General features: G+C 38.6%; 1 protein-coding gene across 3 annotated transcripts in view; it reads left to right on the top strand.

The window, feature by feature from the left end:
* Nucleotides 1-25,365, top strand: part of LOC106963742 (low-density lipoprotein receptor-related protein 8-like) — a 109,398-nt gene that overhangs the window by 41,646 nt on the left and 42,387 nt on the right. For all 3 annotated transcript variants that reach the window (XM_015058816.1, XM_015058817.1, XM_015058815.1), the window contains exons 4-5: nucleotides 12,635-12,763; nucleotides 24,813-25,199. In XM_015058816.1, the coding sequence (XP_014914302.1) occupies nucleotides 12,635-12,763; nucleotides 24,813-25,199 (516 nt within the window). The remainder of the gene's footprint in view (nucleotides 1-12,634; nucleotides 12,764-24,812; nucleotides 25,200-25,365) is intronic.

Here is a 25,365-nt window from a genome sequence, read left to right as displayed (position 1 = left end):
AAAGAAACACCTGGGATAAGATTTTATTAAATCATGTCCAGAAAATTTTAGAACAATCAATACTTAACCCAGAGGTTCCCAAACTGTGGGGCGCGCCCCCTAGGTGGGGCGCCGTGTCATTGCAGGGGGGCGCAGGAAGCCGTCTGGATGAAAAAAAACAAAAAAAAACATGAACACTGTATGCACTGGGTTTTTACCTTAGAATGGTCAACTCTCTGTTATTCCTATGTCAATATGATACAGTAGAGGCTTCCACACTTCCCATATTTGTGTCCTCTGTCACTTTTATCAACAGTTAAAACTGTCCGTTGTTAACATGTTGTAACCTGTTTTTCCGAGCCGCCTTTAAACGCAACATGAGCGCTACGGCTCGCGCTGGGTTTACACCTGTGAAGGAGACCTGCTGGGTGGAGCTACGTAGGTTTGTGTTAGAATCACGGCAGCAAACCAGCAAAACGCAAAGAACTTTTCACAGTTTTTCCTTCCAAACTAACCGACTGAGTTGAGTAAAGCTGTTGGATGCAGGTAATAATGACTAGCTAATATCAATACAGAACCTTAAGCTTAACAAGGCTACCGATGTTGGTGTCTATTTTCAGCTACGTACATTCATTTTGCCCCCAAAAAAGTCGATGCTCCCCCCTCGTCGTTTCAACCAGACAGCCATTTGTAATCCATAGGGGGGGCGCAGAAAATGTTTGGAAACCACTGGGGGGGGCGCAGAAGAAAAAGTTTGGGAACCACTGCTCTATGCTATCCTGCACCAAACGATTGTTGTTTTTTCTACTTTAGCAAAAGTTGCTGAGTCGAGGTCTACAACCTAGCAACATAAGCTGCATTTCCACTGATCTTAAAATTGAGCAAATTGAAATTATGAAAATAAATTTTCTTACTTGAAAACCTTCAGTTTTGAAAAAGCTCACATTATTCCAAAAAAGTTTTTGTGCTAGGTAGTTCAGAAATGGATGCATTTCGCAAAATGGCAACAGGAACGCTTTTTTCGCATTAGATGAGCCATGTGTTCAACAACCGGATGTTACTATTGGTGAAAATGACCAGGAAGACAATGACAGGAAGGAGTAAGAGGTTCCCACTTGTTTTTGTTTCTGGATCATTTTGAGTTATTTATTATTGCCATTCAGGTCTTTAGCTGTAAATTGTTTGAGTTCTTCTGTTTTTTCTTGGGTTCTGCTCTTTAGTTTTAGTCCTTTCCTTTAATTACGACATAATTGCTTGTTCACTTCACTCTGTTACTTCTAGATGCTCAAGCTCAGTGGTCCCCAAACTTTTTCCTGTGAGGGCCACATAACTTTTCCCTTCTCTGGTGGGGGGCCGGAAATTGTTGAGGGGAGGGGGGTCGTTTCTCGATTGATTTTTACCCAGAAAGCACATGGGCAAAAACCATGAGTGAAACGGTCACTGGGACTAACTAGTATACATTCCATTGAGGGAATGTAACTTTAACATATTAATTTCTCATATGTTAACATAAAGGCTCGTTTTGAAGTATAAGCTGCTACTTACAGGCACGTGTGTTCATCTGCTCTACCGCTAGCAAACAACCATACTGTTAACATAAAAGTCAAGCAGTTCCCTAAAAGTCCAACAGATGGCAGCAATGCGCCATGCAAAACAAAACACCCACAGCTAAAGAGCCCCCTGGTGGTTGAAGAAAAATCCACATATAAACCGGAAAATACAATAAATGAAAAAAAATAATCTGAATGCTCTCTGGCCGGATCCGGCCCGCGGGCCGTAGTTTGGGGAACCCTGCTCAAGCTGGATCTCGGCAATTAATTTAGTAAAACTTGCCACCATATTTTGCTTATGAAAATGAATATGGCACCAAAGTTTGAATTCAAATTCAGAAACTAGTCTTTTCCTTGATTGACTGTGGTATTTATCTCAGTTGCAGGCACCTACCATTTCCTTCTGTAATGAACAGAATTTTGCGGCCATTTTCTCGTTGTATCTCGTCGTCTGAGGTGTCATGCCTCCACCTCAGAGATTTTAGATTTAACACGCGTCTCCTGGAACCTGCGTTCAAGTTGCTGATTTCCAATATTGTCTTGGCTCTAGTGGCAGTTCAGCCGTCTCGCCCGCCTCCACTCGCCCACTCACTCTAGAACTCAATGCTGTCTGACGGCGAGTAAAAGAAAGACCTCGATTATCTCCACCAAGCTGTGAGAACCCGAGAATGCTGCCTGGCTCTCGTTTGGTGTCGGCTTCATTGGTCTCACATGTCAGGCCTCAATGGAGGCGAGTTCATTTCAAAATGGAGCAGGATCTCTAGCATGGTAGGTTAATAATTAATTTTTTTCCCCCTTTGATTTAATATTTCTTTGCCTCCTGGTTGCTTCGATTACCCTTCAGTTATCAGAAAACTTAAAGTGTTGTATTAGGAAATGGGAGATTTTATGAGATTTTAACTGCATGAAATTTGTAAAACTGTGAATAATATCTAAAGAAGTAGTTTCCGTATATTTACAATAATTGGTAAATGGGTAGTATTTGTAGTTTTCCACATTGTTTTTTTTATTTATTTATTTATTTTGTTCAGATTAGGCAAGACGTTTGCCAGTAGAGTGTCTACTACTTCAGTTCCAGTCTCGATAATTATAGTTTTCAGACTTAAACTCCTGGAAGTGTTTCTTCAGAGGGATTGCAAATGTGGAACCATGCTGAAAATGAAAGAAGGTTGTCATTCAAGTTCTGTAACATTTTATTGGCTGTGAATGTGTTGGTCTGGGTTTTTTCTAAATAATGTAGCAGCCAAGTAGAATCCCCCCAATGCCTCTCGCATAAAAAGGCTTTTGGAAGGACAGCATGTTTATGTTGGAAACCCAATTAAAGATAATGAAGGAAGGATTCATATCTTGGCGGCAAAATAAAGAGATACGAGAGTCCCGGTTTGGGAGTAATCCATCAAAATGGAAATCTCATATGCATTAGCTTGATGCTTTAAATTAGAAAAATTTCAATTCCAGAAGTTGAACGGAGGTTTTATTTTCCAGTTGGTGTCCAGAAAGCCACATTGGACACATGGCTTCACACAAAAAGTGCAGCTTGAGCATAAGAAGCTCTAACCTTACTGCCTCTGGGTATCTAGATAACAACTTCACACGGAAAGAGTCAGATCATCACAACGTCAACTGAACAGGACATTCCTAATGAGATCTTCACCACAGCTGTCTCTCTGCTGTTTGACTGATTCCAGCTGCGACATAAACACAGCAAAGAGGCAAAAAAGAGAGAGGGGAAACTCTAGAGTGGTCATTTTAGAAATGCATCTTGAGCTACAGTCATCTCATCATCTTTCATAAGACTCAATTTACTACTTCTCTGATTGTCGAGTAACAGATTCAGTGGGAACTTTATGCAATAAGATACTTCAGCTATTATTCTATATCTTGCCTACAGATATAGAATATTCACACATAACACTCCCTGAAGATTACCTTTAATTTAACTGAGCAATTACATATGGTGTTATGGCAGTAATTATTACAGGTCCAGCTCCAGTTAGATGCCTTTTTTTATTTTTTATGTTTCCCATTGTTAAGAAAATAAATTTAAAATATGCTAGTTTTAAAACTTAACATGTCTTGACTGAAATAGCCTAATTATAGTTTTCAGATTAATAACTTATTCTGCCCTATTGACCTTTAGGTTACGTGTAGTTACAGCAGATTGTTTGCTAAGATCTTTTGAACTGCCCTTTGTCTTTGTGGGAAACAATCAGGAGAAGTTCTAGCTTTCACACTGATATGTGAAAAACCTTAAAACAGCAGGAGTTCAGGAGAAGCTCTGCTTCCACTTTGTTTAGACAAAGGGGACAAATGGCCTTTGATCTTGGGAACAAATAGCAGGGAGTTTCTAACTTTAAAGAGGGTCAGAGACAGCTCCTGGTTGGATGAGCAAAGATGCGCCTTATTTGAATAAATTAAAAGACAAGAATATGCCTTTACTATAAAACTTTGTACACAGGAGTAACAAATCAGATTTGCTCTTGCGATTCTCCAAAGACCCGCCGGGAGAACCTGGGATCCGTGAGAGGAAGATAGAGCCAGAGATTTTCCAAAATTTATTATAACCTAAAATCGTCTTCAACACCATGTACCCAAACACGTTACAAACAATCACACTTGCACACACATTGCTGAGACATTTTTTGAACTTTGTGCTGCAGACATCTGTGCCAGCGTCATTCTGCCTCACTGATTGGATTCCCAATTACACGCTAGAGTAGCACTGCTCTGATGACTCCAAATCCGGGCCACACGGAACGAGTCAAACTCCCGGGCAGTGAAAAATGAATGATTCTTTGGAGAAACATGTGAAGTGCCAGAGCTCCTGGCTTTCAAATTAGATTAGCGTGTAATCAAGGAGGAAGTGGGCCACGGCAGCCAGCTGTGCAGGAGCTCCTCCTGCTCCCACAATGCAGCAGTGACAGTTTCATGGACTTTAAGAGTGAGGGTGGGATGGCGGCCACATGACGCTTCCTGACAAAATTAATAAGTTCAGCTCAAGTCCGTGTGTCGGCTGGTCCTCTGGGATTTTGAAGACATATCTGTGAGCTGACAGTCATGAGTGAACTTTGGTGTTTTCCTGCTCCTGCAGGAGTCTTCCATTATTCAAATGAATTAAATTAAAAGGAAATGGAAGTTTTAAATCCCCCTGTTTTCTGCTTTTAATGTAATTTTTCACATGTTGCATAATTTAGAGCGGAGTATAGATTTTTCTATAAAAGAAGTTTCCTCATAATCCTCACAAATATTGACTTTCACATCCTGCTGGGATTTTTCTGGAGGAGTTAAAGCCAAAGCCATGGTCTTATATTGACTTTGGGTTTTGTATTGTAAAGCGTTATTTAACCAGGAAGTAGAAATCTCCTGAGAATACAACAGTGTTCTGGCCAAGAAATTCAGCTGTTGTCAGTAGAGAGAAAGAATATGCCCCCAAATACAACACAATGTATCCTAAATGAAATACTGAGATTATGTAAAACTACGTATTTGCAACTAAAATGACTTTTCTGTCATTGTGGCTCTTAAGTTTATCGTTTGTATATTTACTCACACTGATGGACACATTCTGAATTTTCATTCTAAATGCAATGAATACAGAATTTTCACTTCATATTTACTTTAGATTGTAGAATAAAAATCAAATGTCAGTCAATTCTGATGAACTGATGAAAAGTCTTCCTCTTTAGATGTTCATTTTTGTTTAAAGAAAGATGTATAGAAACTTTATTTCAGACTCAAGGTCCAACTAAAACAAGAAACAAAACAAAAAAACATGTAGGCATATATATCAATATCTACAATTATTTAGAAATCAAATAAAATAAGATAAAATGTAATCACAGACAACTATACCAGTGTTTCCACATGTGTGAATGGTATTGTGTTGAGATCAATTTAAGGCAATGATAGTTTTATTCTCAGATTTATTCAGATATATAAACTTAAACATCAGACTGCTAAGCACTGTGCAGAGTGCGTACTCCAGCACTCTCCATCCGGTTATGCTAATACTTCAGCTATGGTGCTAGAGCTAATCATCTATCAGCCAATCAAAGGAGACATCGGCGTCTTATTCAGCCGTTGGAGTGACAAGCCCCATAAACTTGAAAGTGGCTATGTGTGCAGCATCTTTGGGAAATTGTAGTCTGTGATTTTACAGAAGAGCGATGGATTCAACACGTTCAAATGACACAACTTTTTATGAACTGCGATGCTGTGAGAGCTCTGGTGGAACCAGCTGCACGTTGTCTAAAAACTTAAAACAAACTCTTTCCCCGAATATTTCCTGTTGTCTTCTTTGCAGTCTCTGCCAGCAGTAACATCCGGTTGTTGGTGAATTGTGTGATGCAAAGTAGTGTTTACAGTTTTCTACTTCGACACGGCTGGAAAAACCACCTAATCCCAGCGCAAAACCTTTTTATTGAAAACATGAGTTTCTTCAAAATTGGTGTGTTTACATTGGGAAAATGTATTTTTGTAATTTCAATTTGACCTACTTCCATATCAGGTGAATAGTTGCTCTTTAGGGGTTGCCTCCCGGGGGGTGCTGTGGCTTCCAGGAACCGATGCCGCTCTGGCTACTGGATGCTGTCAGATATATGCGCTTTCAATTACACATAAATCATTAGCACAAACATCTACTGCACACACACACACACACACACACACACACACACACACACACACTTGCTCTACTAACACACGCTACCTCACACACATCCACATTTACGTCACCCAGACTCCAATGGTCATAGAGCTTCATATTTCATTATGTTACTTTGACGCCATAGTAACCCTGATTTATAAAAGTCAATCATGCAATTAGCATCTATCAAAAGGTAACCTTGGCATAATTTTTAGCGGTAAAACATAAACCTACTTGCTTTGAATCCAAGTCAACATATTTGATTTTCTAGGAATGAAGTCATAAATTGACCTCATTATAAAAACACTTCAGTAGTTTTATTTTGATTGCAGAACTAGTTTCCACTGCTCACATCTCTCTACACCGAGTTGTGATTATATCTTCACCCAACTGCTTTAAGCTGTACATTATCAAGTTAGTGGGGAAAAACATGTGCATGTTATTGGTCTAATGGGGTAGAAAACTGTTCAAGTATATCCTCCAAACGAAGTCTGAGAGGTTTTGCTAACAAATCAGTGGGGAAAAAATAAAAAGTATTACAGTGGTTTTATTTGGATAATGAAGTAACACTCCAGGAGTCGGGGTTATGTGTTTAGCGTGCAACAAAAGTGTATTCCTTGCTAACACACTTTACTGAGAATAACAATTTTCCATCTTGAAGTCTCCAAGCAGCAAGTGGGTTTCTCTTTCACTACAGATCTATAATTCAAAGACGGAGACATGTCCATCCTAACGCGGTTTAATGAAGCAGTGAAACTGAATGACTCATGATGCCGAAGCACTTTGCGCCTGTTTTCGGTCCGAGATGGACGTGTTGAATCAGATCCTTCACCACCCGAACAGCGACCTTGACATTTACAGGTGAACATGCCTCAGAGTGCTCTCACAGCAAATAGAAACCCACCGGATGGGTGAAAAGCAGACGGTTTATTTCTCATGAATAGATGCTAGTTTCTCTAGTACATGTCTTCTCAATGATACTGCCCTTGGCCTGTTTGATCTAAACCAGGGGTGTCAAACTCATTTTCATTTTGGGCCATATCAAGATCACAAAGTGCCAGTTGTGGCTGAATTTATTGACAGAAGTAGCCAAACTAAGGAACATTTTAAATTCAAAAACCATTTTTGCTGCTAAATTATTGAGTAAATAGACCTATGAGCTCAACCTCAAAGGAATTTGTTTTTTAGATCATTGCACCATCATATATTGGTGCAAAGTTCTATTTTCTCCATTCAGCTTTCAAGTGTTTCAGGAACTCTTGATCATCCTTTTAAAAAAAAAATCTTTCCTTAGACATGTAGACGCTAACTCTAGAATGGAGACTCTGTCATGCTGTTACTTGTTTAACATTGATATGCTAAAGTAGGTTAGTTTAGACCTGATTAGCTTTGCTGACAGGCTAACTCTTTTTTAGCACAACTTGAAGACAACAGCAGTCTTTCCCAGCATGCCATTTTGAAGCACAAAGTTACCCCCTGTGGGTTGAGAGAAGCAGCTTTGTCATCCATCGTTTGTGCGTCAAATTTACGGGCATATCAGAAACGAGCAAATACAAAGGCTCCCGTCAGAACAATGTAAAGAAAAAATATTCCATTTTTACTTTAAACAATGTTCATGAGTTAATAAATCCTGGTCCTATTTATAATTACATAATACTCAACATCTTTTCATGTTGATGAAATTTGGCACTGTACATAAAGAAATTGCTTTGTTTTGATTGACGAAATAATATTTAAGCACGCAACTATTATCTCGAAGGTTGTTGTGGCGGATTGGCTTTGCCGCAAGTTCCACACGTGATCTAAATCATCCTGCTGCAGCTCTGGATTTATGTGTGGATGGATAGTTCTTATTATGGCCTGTCATAATCCTGCCATGTTACAGCAGAACCATGTGACGAATGAATGATTGTCATTCTTCTAGATTTCAAGCCTTTTATTTCTTCATTTAAAACTTTATGATGTAAAATGCTGCCACTAATAGCAAGGTTAGCTGTGCTCATTAAATAAAAAGTGCTGTGTCATTGCTGCTGAGATGAATTCTCTTTTGTCTTTCAGCAGAAGTCATGAGTAGATTTGTCTTCAACAAGAGCCAAGTCTGTGGCAAATTTGCACTTTTATTAAGCTGTTACCGTTTGAAACCAGAATTCATTAACTTTTGCCTGTCTTGATGTGGATTGAGACGGCATGGCTGTGGTCTGATATCTTTGGAATCTGAAGGAGCAGAGCTCACGCTTCATTAAGGAGCCATCAATTAAAAGGACAGGACAGCTCACCCTCCGCCCGGTAGATTCACATTCTGCTCGGCTCTGTGCTCGGTCTGCCATTTCTTCCTCATCTCCTTCCATTTGGTATGGACGGCTTCGGTTTAGCTGTAGAACAAAAACGGGAAAGGTTGTGCAACACTCTGACTATTCATCTGTCCCTACATCCCTCCTTTCTTCGCCGATTCTCTTTTGCTCTGATTTTCCACGTCATTCTCCGCAAGGTTCTACAGATTCATTCCAGTGGAACAGCATTTCCTCTTTCTAAGACGCCTTCCTCTTCACCTCTTTCATCTCTTTATGTTTCATGAATTCCAAGCAGCCCCTGTATTCTTTGGCATTCAGACGTTACTCATTCGTGAGCATTCATTTCGGTTCAGCATTTACATACTCCACTTGTCAGTGTTTGACAGTCGTGTTTGGAAAGAGGCAAATTAGGTTTGACTGGAAAAGACAAGTCGCAGAACAAAGACTCGACATCGCTGTTGCTGCCATGAAAGTAGCAGAAAACATTTAGTGTCTCGACTCGATACTTTTTTCTGTTTTGCTAATCGAGAACCACTTGATCACGCTGCTTATTTGCGATCCATGATATTTTCTTATCTCCTTTATTGCTGCAGGACATTTTCCAGAGTATTATTTTGATACCGTACATCTGTCAACATTGTTGACTGACAGTTCGAAGCACAGCAGACTTCAGTTCTCCACCTCATTCTGAAATCTCCTCAGAGCTACAAATCTTCTGTTTGACATTTACCTGCAGCTGTTTTTCAGCCCGTAGTTTGTGTATGAGGCAAATGTCACTTCCCAGTTAACAGAACACGGTAGCACATGGTTTTCTGAGTCTGAAGTATTTACTGATGTAGAAACGGGGAGTGCTGGCCACATCAGCGCTCTGAGAGTTTATTTATTTATTTATTTATTTTGAAGGGGTCATGGCCTCTCTGCATCAGCCATCTTTGCTGCTCGCTTTCCCCAGACACAAGCTGTCTCCAGGACTTCCTCCTCCTACCTTCCTACTGTCAGCCTCTCACTGTTGCAAGGACAGGAGCACTCAGGCAGAGAATGAATGCTCAGCTCTAATTACACATTAAATCACTTTTATTAAGGCAGGTTTGATGTTTTCATTTTATGCTTTCAGCTCTATTGTTTGGTTGGTTTGGTCATGTTGCTATAGCTTCATTTAAGTTTGAAATTTGAGGACTATTTTCAAACCTAGAACTAATATTTACCCTGAATGTTGAAGAACTTTTTTTGACTCAAATAACCAAATTGTTGACAACGATGCTCAGGATGGTTCTGTCCCACAGAGAAGCACAGAACTTTGTGAAACTTTTACTGCTAAGATTAGATTTTCATTTTTTTTATACTTTATAAAAAGTCCTAATAAGTATCATTCAGAGATGAAAAAAGTTTGGGTCATTTTATACAGTGTGTGCATTTTAAGTATGCATTTAGAATTTAAAATGAACAATTAATCAATTAATCACATGGGAATTTCAAATGAGCTTGATAATTTCCATTCTGATGATTAATACTTGTTCAAGGAAATTTTATTTTACAGAGATGCCATGAAGTATTTTATTCATGGTTTTGGTTACAAGTGCTTTTTTATCACTGTTTTGGTTTTTTATTGTCTTTGGTCATCGTGTTTTATTTTGGATAGTTAAAATATCTCACAATTTCAGTGGTAAGTGTTCTTTATGAAATTAAAGTTTATTTGCTCTTCAGAGGCTGAAGTTGGATATTATATACCATTACCAATATATTATTGGAAAATGGTCTCAAAAAACATGATCATTTATCGCAATAATTATGGGGACAATTTGTTGTCTAGCAAAGTTTGTAATTGTGACAGGCCTGGTAATCATAACGCTTCTTGCTCTACATAGAAAAGGGAAAATAAAGGCCAATATCAGTGATATATTGGCTTCACATAAATACATAGTTATATGACCATCATGCTTGCCGTACATCAGTTACTCCAATGGTAAATGGACTGAACTTTCTGATCATTTTGACCACTCAAAGTGCTTCACACTAGAGTCACATTCACCCATTCACTCACAAACACACACATTTATACACTTGAGGCAATTTGAGGTTAGGTGCCTTCCCCAGGGGCACATGGACATGTGGCAGGAGGAGGCTGGAAACGAACTTACAGCCTTCAGATCATAAGACATTGCATTTCTGAATAAAAAGAGGCTGGCAGATTTCAGCCAGTTTCATGTTCATACCAGCTGTTTTTGCATTAGTTTGGTATGGAATAGTTAGTTATTCAATCTTTTTATCTTCTTACTAATGAAAGCAGTATAAAGTTATGCACTCACTGGTTTCTAAATGAAAGTGGTGACTCCCTTGCATAAAGTATGTACCATTGCAGATTGGTAAAAATACATCCATTTCTTATTTTGAAGGGGTTAGAGCTGTGAACCTCAATGAGCGTTGACTTAAATATTGTCTCTATAATTACTGTTAGTCAGACAATAGAAATTGAATTCTAATTATTTCTATGAAAATGATGCACAGACATTCACTACTGCATTTCTATGAAGAAAAACTGTGATAAGACCAAAGTCATTTACACACAGATTGGAACTGACCTGTAAGACCTCCACACCAATAGGAACTGAAACTGGAAAGGCATTAAAAAGCATGTAAAACATCACGTTCTGCATGTATAAATCATAAACTGGCACTGATGTTTGAGTAAAAGAACTTCTACAAATGTTTCGTAATCCAAAAGATTTTTCTCGTTTTCCCTAATCGAAATCTTCAACAAATCGGATTTGCCTGAGATAAATAGGAATTCAGATTGAACAGAAATACAATGTTGTTACTGTATGAACAGATGTGCTCTGTGTGCAAACATGGCCTCGGAGACTCCCTCCTTGTCTAGTCCAATAACCCGCCATGCAACGTACAGCTAACATTACTGGCGACAGCATCAGAGATTCTATTAGAGCTCACAAATGATGTTCATTATGGAGCATGTTCTTACTCTGCCCTCAGCAAATAATGGAGTTGCTTCCTGCGTGGGGGGCTGCAACTAGGTTGTCACGGGCAACGTGCATAACTGGGACAGGGATACCAATACTATGAAAATCTAAGCCAAAAGAATGACTTTAGATCCCCTTTATAAGAAATTATAGTTCATTATTTTTTTTTCTATGCTTTTTAAGAATGTAATATGTGTCAATTAAGAAGAAATAGCAACAGCATGATTATGGAGTGAATATTTTAAACTGTCTTTAGCATTTTATTTCAGATGCTGGCATGATTAACACAGTTAGCAGTTACCTGGCATGTAAACATGTACCTTGATAATATAACGGGGCTAAATGATGTGGCTGGAAAACGTATCACAGTATAACGTTTTCATGTCAGTTTATTGATAATTATTAGTTTTTTTATTTTAAATGTCTGAAATATTGCCAAACTGATCCCATGTTATCCACTGTTGATATTGCTCATGTGTCTATTGCAATATATGCTATTGATTTATTACCCAGTCCTACTTCATAGTTACCTTGATGCTTCTATAAATAAATTCTTTTTACTTAGATTGAAATATCTTCTTCAGCTGTTTGTGCTTCCTGAAGTCATTTCGTCTCACTGATGGCTAACAGAGTCGTCTTCCTGTGGTAACAACTTCCTCACAGAGTACTATTCATATGACGACCCCAGAAGGGTCAAATAAAAAGCAACACCACAACAGCATAATAAATAATCTAAGGATAAAAGAGGCTGGATGATTCATTTTGTAGGTTGTGCCTTTGATTTCTTGCTGGAAGGCTTCAGGCGGCTCTGTAAGCAAAGGTTTATAATTAACCACATTCGTCATATTAAACACGCTGTAATCAGCATCAAATCGACTGTGCCAACCCGAACAGATTGGCAGGAAAAGGAGAGGAGGGAGCGGACGGGGAGAGGAGGAGGAGGGGAGGTGGATTGTACTTTTGCATTTCAGCCAAATTCGCCTTCGCTATGTTTCAGGATCCTTCTGCAAGCTTCCCCGCTGTAGAGGCGGCCCAGACAGTAAAAACCAAGTGTTGTAGCATCTGATGAGTTTTAACTGCATGCTGGCTGTTGTGTTTGTAGTTTGTTTGTTTGTTGTTTTTTTTAAACTGCTTTTATGGGCCTATAAATTCACCATGGAAATCTTCCCCTGTCTGTTTGATCTACATCCACAGGCAAACAGACGTGCCCTCCAGAGAAATTTGACTGCGGGGGATCCACCAACAAGTGTGTCTCGTTGTCATGGAGATGTGATGGGGAGAAAGACTGCGAGAACGGGGCAGACGAGGAGGACTGTGCATCTGGTGAGCTTTGTATAAAGTCGCCTTCCTAGAAGCAAATGACTTCTTTTTTTTTCCTGTTACAGCTGATCACATTTCAGGAGACATTCTGATAAATACCTGCAACATTCACGGTTTACAAGTGAATAAATAAGAAGTGCAGATGAACTTTTAGATCTGAAAAGGTTTTATTGTCTTCGGTTTTATCATTTAGAAGTTCAGCGCATTAAAGCACAGCAGGAAAGTCACTGTATATTCCGACGGATTCGAAGTGATTCCAGATTTAAGCTACCAGCGCTTGACAGCAGAGTCCCTCTTTGATGTAAAATGATCTATGGTGTGAAACATCAGATACGGGGGACTTCCCGGTGATACCAGGAGGATTTCTACAGTTCTTAAACTCTCCATGAGGCTCTTAGAACCATCAAATATGAAGGCACCTTAGACACAGCCAATCACGTGACTCGCACGTATGGTAGCCCCTTCCCCCAAATCGCTTCGGGGACCATCCTTGGCCTACTTCTGAGGAGCCGTGAAGAATATGCTCGCTTTCCTCTTCACGTCAGGAAAAATGTGATTGAGGCAATAAATCAGAACGTGTTCTGAGTTGAAAGCTGAGGAAATGGCACATTTTTAAAAAAACATCTCTGAAATGTCCCAATATGCTTAGTGTCGTGTGAATTTTCATCAAAGCAAGAAGCTGCATATGATGGAATCAGTGTGAGTCAGAAAAAGTACATTAAAAACACATGTTCTATTTAAACTCACCCTATTAAAGACGGCTTCATTATTATATAACAATAATTAGGTCTGTCACAATAGGCAATAAATAAAATAATCGTGTGATGAATTAAACCGAGGTGAATAATTTCCTTTTGCATGATTTATCAATTTTCTCTTTTCTGTGTTTTTACCAAAAGCTAGATGACAAAGTCTTCAGTTTGGTCTCAAATAGCCTCTTGTTTTTTTTAGGCCATTTCTTAAAAAAGACTAAATAATTCATTTTATTTATTGTTTCTGTTTTTTTGTTTATTTATTTTAGATATTTAAAATGCCTTCCAGTTCCAGTGTCAAAAGTTCATAAAGAAGTCATTTTGTTTTAAACGTTCATTTAGACGCCTCCCTCTCTGGAGGTGCTACGGTGGCGCAGCTGTAGAGCGCAACCCATGTCACAACCCCAGCCCTCCATGTGGCCATCGCAGGTTTGAGTCCCGGCCTGATGACGTTTGCTGCATGACTTCCACCTCTCTCATTACCCTCTTTCCTGTCTGACCACTCTCAAATAAAGACAACTAGAGCCAACAAGAAAAATAGAAACCTCCCTCTCCATCTGTTTCTACTTGTGACGAGGCAACATATGAGCGACCAGCATAATTCATGTGAAACTTTGAGCTAGCATGGCCTAACGACGCAAAAACTTTGAAAACTTTTCAGTTTTATCACGTTAACGTTGACAGCCCTAGTAATTATCATTGTGTACTCATTCTGGAGCAGCTGTTAGCAACTCTATTGACTTTCAGTCCACTACCTTTTTAGCTTAGATGTCTTTTCACTGCGCTGCTCATTGAGACCCAGTCTAGCCTGGACTAATCCAGCTCTCATTCTAATGTCTGTATCGATGTGGCAGCCTTAAACCTCTCAGCGGTGACACGGGAGGGGGCAGGCAGCAGGATGTCGTCCACCCGGCCAAAGACTCAAATCCCCGCGGGGACAAATGGCGCCAAGCGTAACCCGCTGAGAGAGAGAGGCTGGTTGTAGCATTAGCAAGGAACGGGGATGATGGCATCACAAATTAGACCTATTAAATGCTCCTCAGAGCAGTTTATCTGAAGAGTGACTGGGCTCAGTACCAGCCTGGAAGAGGACGTCTGAAACAAGGATTAGAAGCTTTTAACTGTGTCTGTAGATCAAATCTGGAGCTGCAAAGCATTGATTTTGTTTTCCCCTACTGTGTCTACGCTCCAGCTCAGTGATCTGAAAAAATGTCAAATTCTAACGGCCGTACTCATCAAAAATCAGAAGGTAGTTCTAACTTAGCTGTCATACATCTTTGGTAAAAAAAAATATAAAAAAATTAATAAACAGAAAAGTTAAACCAAGACTTCAGACAAAACCAAACTTTTATTTTCCTTTGTGAAAGCGATGAGTGTTCTTCACTGCTGTATGTAATACAGAAAACTTTTCCAAATGTTGCACAGCCGTTCAACTGATATAAACATTTGTGTAAGTGGTCTAAGCTCAGGCACAGAAGTAAAAATTGTTGTGGATACACAGATAAGTCTGTAAAAAAATCATGCAGAAATTCCAGAAAGCGTGAACCGAAACATGAAGACGGCTTCGTTTGATGTTTCACGAAGCCTCTTAAGTTGTGAATTTGTTTTTTTGTTTAATTAAGAACTGAAAACCGAATGGTGTTAAATATGACTGATTACTGTGCTGACAAATGGAATAAAGACACGTTGATGTTAAACATTAAACCTGTCCAATCTGTTCAGCTTGAATGTTTGACAAGCAACAGAGACAAAAGACATGACATGATATGATAAATTAAAATGAGCCTGAGCATCATCGTTAATGATATGCTAATATTATCAATATTACTATTCTTAATATTGTTCAAAACAGGACATCTGAAAAATGCTGCAAACATTTAAACCCTCTTTTTTTCTTGTTTTTAACAAAAGTCCTGACTGGAACTTTTGCCCGCTTTCCCCAATTTTTTAATTTTCTTTGTTAATGTAATTTTGCTTGCAGAGACTTCATAATTCTTTTGTTGTTGTTGTTGTTTTGTTTAGTTTATTTTGGATATTTATAAATGTTTCCAGTTCCAGCATTAACTGTTCCTTAGAAATGAAAGTTTTTGTTTTTTATCTTTGTACTTTGATTAATATGCCATTACTATCATATATAGTTAAAAATGGTTTATCGCAATCATTTCTGGGATGATTTGTCGTCCAGCAAATTTAGTTATTGTGACAGGCTCAGCCTCCTGGAAATGTTGGGGGTGGTGGAAGAGCTAAAAGGCGGCAGCAGCAGCAGCAATGTGACACATTCTGCAGGATGATTCAGAAAGCTTAAACAAACCATTCAAATTGGTGAGGTATGTTCATGCGTTCTGTGGCGTGGATGGGCGATCACGTGTGAAGTCAACTCTCTGCCTAAACTAACTCGCAGGCGTCGCCTCATTTCACATCATTTTCATTAAAGTGAAATTGTCATTTGTTCCACAAGAATCTTAATTTCCAACCACAGTTACGCTCCCATGCAGCTGCAGCACCCCTGCTGCTCGAAACGACATTGAGCCTTGGCTTAAGTGTTCTACTGTCATGTTTTGCAGCATGTCGAAAATTATTTACCAGATATCAATTTTTGCCAAGACGATTACGAATTGTTAGTATATCTTCAGTGTTTTCTTTTATAATCAGATACAAAAATATGTCTGTATGTTTCATTAAGTGTTTTATCAAAATGCTGCTTCAAATCAACTTCATCTGTTCTTCTGGCAAACTGATAATAGTGAAGGGCTATTATTAGATATTGTCTACATTAATAAATAGGAGTATAATATTCATTAAAATAAGGGAGGACTGTAATCTTTATCAGGTGGATTTTATTCTTTTTATGAAATTTCATTTGAGTTTTTTGTTTTGCTTTTTTTTACTATGATTTTGAAGAAGAAGGTAAACTATTATCTATCTATATTTAGTAGCTTGCACCAATATTTTAAGGAACATGGTTGTTGAATGTTGGAGAACGCACAATAAAATTTTTTAATGTCAAGCGGATAAATTTTCAGGATTAGAGAAATTTATTCGGTTTCAGTCAAATGATGTAGACTTAGTTTAGTCTATGGTTAGTTTTTTTTTTTTTGCAGGAATTGCTAGGTGTTTCTTTACAATCTCAATGCTCTTTCTTTTTATTTCACATTTGTAAGTTTCACTTACTATTGACTTTGTTAGAAAACATCATATATGGTATTGTCCAAAGGATTTACTCATCTAAATCATTAAATCCGCCCATTGTCAGAGTTTAGATCCAGTCATTCTTTGTACTTTTCAAATAAAAAGAAAATAAATTAAAAAAAATTCTTAGATGCTATTACAGTGACTAGGCATTAAAAGTGCAAAATCTCACACACTTACAAATTATTCACCAATAATTACCATCAAAAAATGGCTCGCTGACCTAATGTAAACAAAAAACACCAATAGCATTTAAAACATGAGCAAACACATTTGTTGCTGAGGCACAGATTTCTGGAAGCATTAAATATCACAGTAAATTTCCTCCTATGATAGAGGAAATTTATCATATTTAACATATTTTGCTTACTCTGAGCAAAATATGTTCGGCTCAATAGAATTTGAACATTAATACGTTTGCATGTAGATTCTCGTCTGAATGTTTACACCCTGAAAACCCGCAGACTTTATTCTTTATTAATATCAGATTGTGTGTAGAAGAGGCTGTATGTCTTGTGTAGGTAAATGAATCTGCAGATTTCATGCATTTACCCTGCAGGTGTGCTCCACTGTAGAAACGATAAGAGCTTTTTCTACTTAATTAAGTGGGGGGGGGGGGGGGGTGTAAAAAAAGAAACCAAGGACTTATACCTATTTTCTAATATTTTTTTTGCACTTGAGTTCCTTGCTCAAAACTCTTGGTGTAATGAATAGTTCAAAACCATAATGCCCAAGGCTATTCTTTTTCACGGTTCCACCGTAGAAATATATTTAACTTCAATCAATAAACCCGCCACTACTGTAAACTCCAAGGCATTGAAATACTCCAAAGAACTCTGACATGCATTGAATTTCACTATTTGTTTCATAAGAACTGAGTGAAGGCGAAATTCAAATCTATTATATTTATACAAGTAGAAATGAGACATGGGTCCATTACCTCCATTGTAGTTACAATTGCAGAAACAAAACACAGTACATGGTTAAATCACTAGTAAATTACATCAACCCGCTAGTCCTGGTTGATATTATTGAGACCTTTAATGCTTTCTGTCACTTCCTTTGGCTAAAATGGCAGAATAATTTCGATTTCTTCCTAGTTTCTGATTAGCTGTTGGGACAACTTTAAAACCGGTTTAAGGCTGGAAGAAAACAAATACGTATGGAGAAGAAAGATTAGGCATTTTTAAGTCAACATCAGGACTTAAAAATTAATTCTGTGATGGACAGGAAGCCAAAGGAGCGATGATGGAATGGGTAAGATGTGCTCATGCATGTCTGTACCAGCTAAAAGCCAGGCAGTGAGATGTTGAACAAGCTGAAGATGCATAAAGAGTGAAGTTCACCACAGTAGTTGAGAGGTGATATTTTCTCAATGTTGTGTCTCAACAAAACTGGCTTAAGCTTTAATGTTTGCCTTGACTGGAAGAAAAACAGAGCTGATTTAAATTCAGTCATTAATTATTCCCATACTATTTGATGGGTGTGGGTTACTATTGGCTAAAAGAAAAAACTCTCTTCCTGAAAATGTATAGCCATCCAAGCCTCAATATCATCAAGGCTGATTTTTGTGAGCTGAAAGTCATACAAGTTCAAGTTCCCATTTCATTAATGGGGTCTGTTTACTTTGAATGCAGATGTAGTCATGATTTATTTAAGTCGATCCAATAATTAGGTTGCCATCTTGAAATATGCTTTATGTAGAACAAAGCTGCCGTGCGTATGTAGGAAATAGTATCTCTATATGGTACGCCTGAAATCAAATGAAAAGACATGACAGATAATAATAATGAAAATTAAAAAAAAAACATTTGTTGCGTCTCTATACAGTTTACAACTGATTGCGAACAATTCTAAGTTTGTGACTGAGATCAGCTTTGTTCCCCTCAGCCTGGATCGTTTGGGAAATGCTGTTTCAATGCTAAGCTAAGCTTGCTTTAGCTTGTTATTCCTCTGCACCAGTTGGGTGATAATGATGTTTGAAGCAGGAAATTAAATCCTATGTAGAATCAGATTTTTTCCTTATTGCTGTTGAACAGTGGTATGTGAAGCTTTAGTTTAATCTGCCTTTCCTTCTCTGTGGTGAGACAGACTGAGAAACTGTAATGCTCCTGCACAGCAGACTTTATGACTGTAGGGGGACATTGAGGTCCAGATTTACTGTGACATTGTATATAGTGGCTATAAAATCTACTCACCCCCTTGAATGTTTTACCCTTTTATTGCTTTTATAAATAAATCATGATTAGCAAAATGTGACTATATTTCACACAAAAAAATAAAAAAAAATAAAAAACTCCCCCGGCTCAAAAAACCAATTTAATGTCGAGATGAAAACTGATTTCTGCAAAATAGTGGCGACTAAATAAAAATATGAAGCGCCAAAATCAGTGATTGCATAAATATTCACTTCTTTCAAAGTTGGTATTTATTAAATGCACCTGTGTGGGTAGGCCTTATTCAGACTTGCAGGCTTGGACGCTGCAATTTTACTTGATTTAACACAATTCAGCCTGATTTGCTTCATCAGAAACTCCAGAAGACACAGGTGGAGGCCTCAGCAACCGCCTGGATCAATGACTAGCTAACAAACAGTCTGAAACTCGGACCTTCTGTTGTGTGCATGTGTTCTTCCTGTGTACAAGTTTAAAAAGGTGCCGAACTTGTCAAGTGGGAGGAAAAACCGAATTAAATTTTCTGGACAAATACATCTTCAGCTACATCCTTATCAATAGTAGTAATAGACTTCAACAAACCACAATAGCCCTGTTTAGTTCCGCTTCAATCCAGTTTGCCTAGAAAGTCTGGTTTGGATGTACATGTGGAAACCGCATGCTCAAAAAGCAGGAAGTGTATTACGACGCTGGGCATTTTGGGTAAATACAATCTTGTATTGGGTAAATACAAATACAATCTAGCTGGAGAAATGGTTCATAGTTTTTTTAAGATAAATTCTGCAACCGCTAAAATATGGCGCCAGTCCATTTGTGTTCACTTTTTGTACAGAAGGAAGAAGCACTCATTGTCTTCTTCAGAGGTTTTCACCTCATTTTTTTTTCAATAGTTCTTGGTGCAGCGCCACCACAGGCAAGGAGGGTGAACAGGATTTTTAAAAAGTTTGGGTTGTTTGAAGCACTGCAGTGGGAAAGCAAACACTAGCTGAAAATGTAGCAAATTTGGCAATTTTGACCCCCAATCGAACTGAGTCTACTGGACTATCAGGTGTAAAAACACTGTTTAAGGTGTTGATTGATGAGAAAATGTCAGTCATTAGACAAAGGGAAGTGATACGCAGAGTGTTTGTCTTGAGAAATGTGTAGGTGCTTCACATATTTTTCTTAACCACTGCATTACAACTTTCTTTTTTAACAGTTTTTTTTCTGACTAAAAGGACGATCTCTCTCTCTCTTTCTCTCTCTCTCTGTCTCTCTCTCTCTGTCTCTCTCTCTCTGTCTCTCTCTCTCTCACAGCTCAGCTGGAACCCACAGTGAGCTTCAGCACATTCTGCTAGAGGAAAAAGAGGCACCCTGCTAATTGAAAAATCCACATTTTGAATTATACATTTAATTGATAATAGCTTTCCCCGATGAAAACTTCTCTAGGTCAGCCTCACATTGAGGAGCAGCTTTAGAGAAAATCCACGCGAAAGTTGAGACGCGTGCCTTTAACTCAGTGATGAAGAGCTTAATGTTTACTCGCTAACCTGAACTTTTATCTTTGAGCATGTCTGTCTCCAGGGAACTCCATGTCAGGATTTGTGTGTTTTCGTGTATTTGCATTTGCAGTTCATATCTGGTCGGGTTTGCTTTCTGCTATGTGGTTACCCTTTAATCTCTTTTTCATTATTGATGCTTCTCATGTCGTGCAATTCATATTTTTACAAGCAGAATGTGTTATCCATGTCCTGTGATGAGTGAAACTGATCTTTTTAGTTCTGTTCATCCTCTGTGAAGCAGAGGACCTTTTTATTTGACTGAAGGTTTTACAAATTTCATTTTTTTAAATTGGAATCTGGGGAGGCTTTCATTTTCTGGTGATGGGTGGATATTTGTCTTGTGTCCTCTGTCCTCACCATGTGGCAGAAAGCCAAGGTGACTAACAGGCCTAGGTTATGTGTGTGCGAGTGACTACAGAAGAAAAAAAAGTAATTAAATCTTTTTATAATAAAAAAAATATATAATTTACCTTTTACTTTCTTTATCTGTCCATCTTCACTCTCATGCACAAACACCCTCAGTTCATTCTCATCACTTGTGTTGGTAGTGCAAGCAGAGCAGCCCGTCTTCCTTTTGCTCTTCGTCTGAACCACTGGTTGCCGCTGGCAACAATCTTCCATCGTCAATGCAGCCAAGTTTAGGAAAGTGCTAAGCTTCCAACTTCTGACTAGTGTTGGTCACAAAAATTGTTTTCCCCTTTTGGGATAAAAAAGAGCGAGAATGGAAAACGCTGATCAAGCATTTTAAGTTCTCTATGATTTATGTTTTTGATTCCTTCATACTAGTGTGTGCTTTCTGTTTCATGATGTAATGCATTGTAGCTGGCAGAAAAATGACTTTAATTTGAAATGGTGTTATTACATTAGCCAACTTGCCTGAATTATTTCTGTTTCATGCCAGTGACGACTTTTGACTGATAAAACAAAAATGAGAATAATAATCTAGTCCAAGTTTGAATGATGCAGGTACTTCAGTTTTTTTTTTTTGCACTTTTTAATTTTATTGTGTGAAATTACATTTTTTGAGCTTTATATCATGTCATGATGTTATTCCCTGAGTATTCCTTGATTCTTTGTTCATGTTTGAGAAATCCTTGAGTCTCTCGTGGCAGCCATTCAGCTATGCAAAACGCCTGGGTGGACCTAGCTCCGCCTTCTAGGCATAGCTCCCCCTAATTACTTGATTGTGTTATATAATGCCAATGATGGTGCCTGAAAAATATACAATACTCCCTTTTACTGCTTAATTGGGCTATTTAAGTGTTATAGTATTAAATAAAAAACAAACAGTGGGAACTACAGATCTAGAATATATCATTATCAACATCGGTATCCACTGATGTTAGCAATTTTATGACACATCGTATCGGTCCGATAAGTACAAGGGGGCCAATCTTAACAACCTATGTTTATTTTCATCCGGTTATCGTTTGCATTTCAGGAAAAAAAGGGAAGAGAGTTTTTTGTTTGGTCATGTAATGGTGATATCAGACTTTGACATAGGCCCAAATTTTCATATTGGTGCTTCCCTAGTAGAAACTTGCCAAGAGGAGAATACTTTCCTCAAGTGCTGCAAATATTATGAAATCCTCAACTTCACATCCAGCTTGTTTTCTGGATTTGATTTATTCATGACAGTTAAAACTCGCTGACTTGTACGGCATCGTCAGCAGATGGTCTGTGGGATCGAACCTCCTCAGAAGTCTTTAAGTACATTTACTCATCGCCCCAGAGGAAAACAGAGTGCCTCTCTGGTGTAACCCGGCCACTCGCACACTGCTAATGCTCTCGCCCCTCGTGTAATAATGCACATGTTTATTGAAGCTCTTTAATTATTTAGCTCCAAATTAGGATAGAGAGTGTGTTGAGGCAAAACCGGGCCACTGATTTGAAATCCACTTCAGAACCAGCTGCAGCGACTTGTTTATTAATATTAATGAAAAATCACCCTTTTACTGAGCTGAAACCACAGCACATGTTTTCATGAACCACCCGTCTTGGCGCGATTATGGTACCAGTCAGGTAATTAAGTCTGGGCATTTATTAGGAAAAAATAGATGATGGACATAACAGTAAGTAACCATGATGCTTGTTTCTTTCTATTTTTTAAGGGATGAACTCAATTTGAGTCTATTGAAGGACATCATAACCAGACCGGAGCACAATTATGTACTCTGCAGTCTCTGAGCAATTTTATTTTGTGGCTCCTTCACATGTAGCTGCTTCCTCAATCTGTACTAGTTAGACATGATGTGTAAGATTTGCAGTTTGGTCCTGCGGTAACTACAGCGCCGCATTACAGCTGATAATATGAGGTAAAAACACCAATCCTTTCCTGTAACCATCTGGAACAACTAAAACATTGAGGTGTGAAGCTGCTGAACCCCCTGTGATTTGTAGAAATATAAAATTCCTTTTCCTGCTGCTGACCTCTGTGCAGCTTGTGGGCTCTCAGTGGGAGCCCTCACTTTCCACCCCGAGTGCTTTTTAGCAAGATAAAACGTGAGTCTAACAAAACTGGGAAAGGCATCGAGAGAGAGCGAGGAAAAAGAAATGGAGAAATATAGATTTGTTTAAGTATAAAATTAGTGTGACATGTGGGAAGTCAATCACCCAGAAGCCATGCAAGTGCACACTCATTCATACTTAAGGGCACATTCTGGACACAAACTGCTTCGACTTTTACCGTCCGGTCAGCTCTACAGAGAGGTATTTGCAAAAATCAGCCACCAGACACGCACAATAAAAGTCTTACAGCCTGAGTAGTTAGCCACTCTTCTGTGAAACAAAATTAGCTCATTTGCACTATCACTACCTGTATTTATGAGAGCAAGACAAAAACATTGTGTATAAGTCGGGGCTTAGGATTTTTCAGAATTGTTTAATTTTATTTCGATGTGATGTTTTTTTTTTTCCGCCTAATTTAGTTAGTTTCAATAGAGTTGGTTTAATAGTCTTCTAGCTAGATGCTGGTTTGCTAGCTAAATATTAGCTGTGTTTCCATTACAAATGCATGCAAAACTTTGTCAATATTCTGCTAATGTCAAAAAACACAATTTCGCAGTTGCTGTGTTTCCATCAAAGAAAAAAATGCAATTAAAATCACATGTGAGTAAGTTTCTTCACATGAGAAGTCATTGGAAAAAAAACTATGCGCGCCATCCTCCTCCAACCACTTCCTGTCGTCTTCTTTGTCTTTTCTGTCGGTAGTAACATCCGGTTGTTTGCCATATTACTAGTGTGATGCGAAAAAAGTGTTTCCACTGCAGTTTTGCAACATGTACCAACGTCAGTACAGCTGAAAAAGACAGAAAAACACGTCATGCAAACCCAGAAACTTTAACCACAATTATATTGTTAATGGAAACACAGCTACTCTTTAGTTCAGTGTAGTTTTTATAGTTATAGTAGTAGTTTTTTCATACTGGTTTAGTTTTAGGTGTACAATCCTAAAAGTGAAAGTATTATACAGAATACACCAACTTACTGGTGTATTCTGGTGGTGACTGGTGTATTCTCCCAACTTTTGCTGTCGCCATTTTGTGGACTAGTGTAGCATAGCTGCCATAAGAAGCATGGAGTGCAGCTGACGTAAACTGTTTATTTGGAAAATGTTTTCTCAGTTTGTTTATGCTGTTTAGGTTGTTTTAGTTAACTATAATAACCTCAAACATAAATGTATTTTGTTTGAATTTAATGTGAAAGACCAACACAGAGACATACATTTATGAAGTAGAAAGACAATTATACATGATTTAAAACATTTTTTAGTTTTGCATTTGAAAAAAAATGCTTTGTCATATATATTTTGTAATGTGACAAAATATGGAGAAGTTCAGGGTGTATGAATACTTTTAGAAGCCACTGCATGCCCTGAAATGAAAACTTCTCACACAAACTGAGTATTTTTCAGGGAAATAACTGTCCTTAAACTTATTATAATATAAGGTAGGTACAACAACAAAAAATACTCTGGTTCTTTTTATGGTCTTTGAGCAAAAAGAAACAAAAAAAAAATACAAAACAAAACTGGAAAATGAAAGCCCTCTTTACAGAAGATGATGTTCACAGAGAGGTACCATGCCACAGATTGATTAGAGAAGAGAAGGATTGGCTTCTGGCAGAGGGAGCTGTATTATCACCGACTCACTCGGAGAGGAAACCTCTCCACATTTTCTTGTGATTACTGCTCTCATCCTCTCCAGCTTTATTTTAGTCAGATATGGTCTGCTTCTGTGGCCTGCTGCTTAAAGTTAATTCACACCATCATGTCTCTGCTTTTAATTTCTATAATACTCCTTCAGCTTTTGCTTAATGCAAGGAAAAGCTTAACATTTGTGGACGAAATTCAGTTCTGATTTTAAACACGTAACACATTTGTAACTTCTGCCCGTAGATGCCAAAGCATGTCCCAGCACAGAGTTCATGTGTGCCAACCGCAAATGCCTCGCCGCCGTCTATGTGTGCGACAGTGATGACGACTGCGGAGATGGCAGTGATGAGCTCAAGTGTGCTGCGCCACAGACTTGCGGGCCCAACCACTTTCGCTGCAACACGTCGGAGTGCGTGCCGCTGATGTGGAGCTGCGACGGAGACCCCGACTGCTCTGACGGCTCTGACGAAAGCCCAGAACGCTGCGGCGACGGCGCCCCCTACCTGCCCAACCGCAGAGCCAACTGCACGGCAGACGAGTTCCGCTGCGATAACGGGGAGTGTATTCGCCTGACGTGGAAATGCGACGGAGATCCAGATTGCAAGGACAAGTCCGACGAGTCAGACTGCCGTGAGTGTCCCTGGCTTCATTAGTCCTGAGCGGTTTCCGGTTTTACATTACGTCAACTTGTAAACATTTTTTTTTCCCTCTGCAACTCAAGATTGTCCTCAGACTCTAAAGCAACCTAATACATAGTAATGGTTCTATATGTTAGCATGATAATATACTTTTACAC

The sequence above is a fragment of the Poecilia latipinna genome, unplaced genomic scaffold (genome assembly GCF_001443285.1).
Source record: "Poecilia latipinna isolate Pla-1442-1.1 unplaced genomic scaffold, P_latipinna-1.0 Scaffold1575, whole genome shotgun sequence".
Taxonomy (NCBI): domain Eukaryota; kingdom Metazoa; phylum Chordata; class Actinopteri; order Cyprinodontiformes; family Poeciliidae; genus Poecilia; species Poecilia latipinna.
This window is presented reverse-complemented; position numbering and strand designations above follow the sequence as displayed.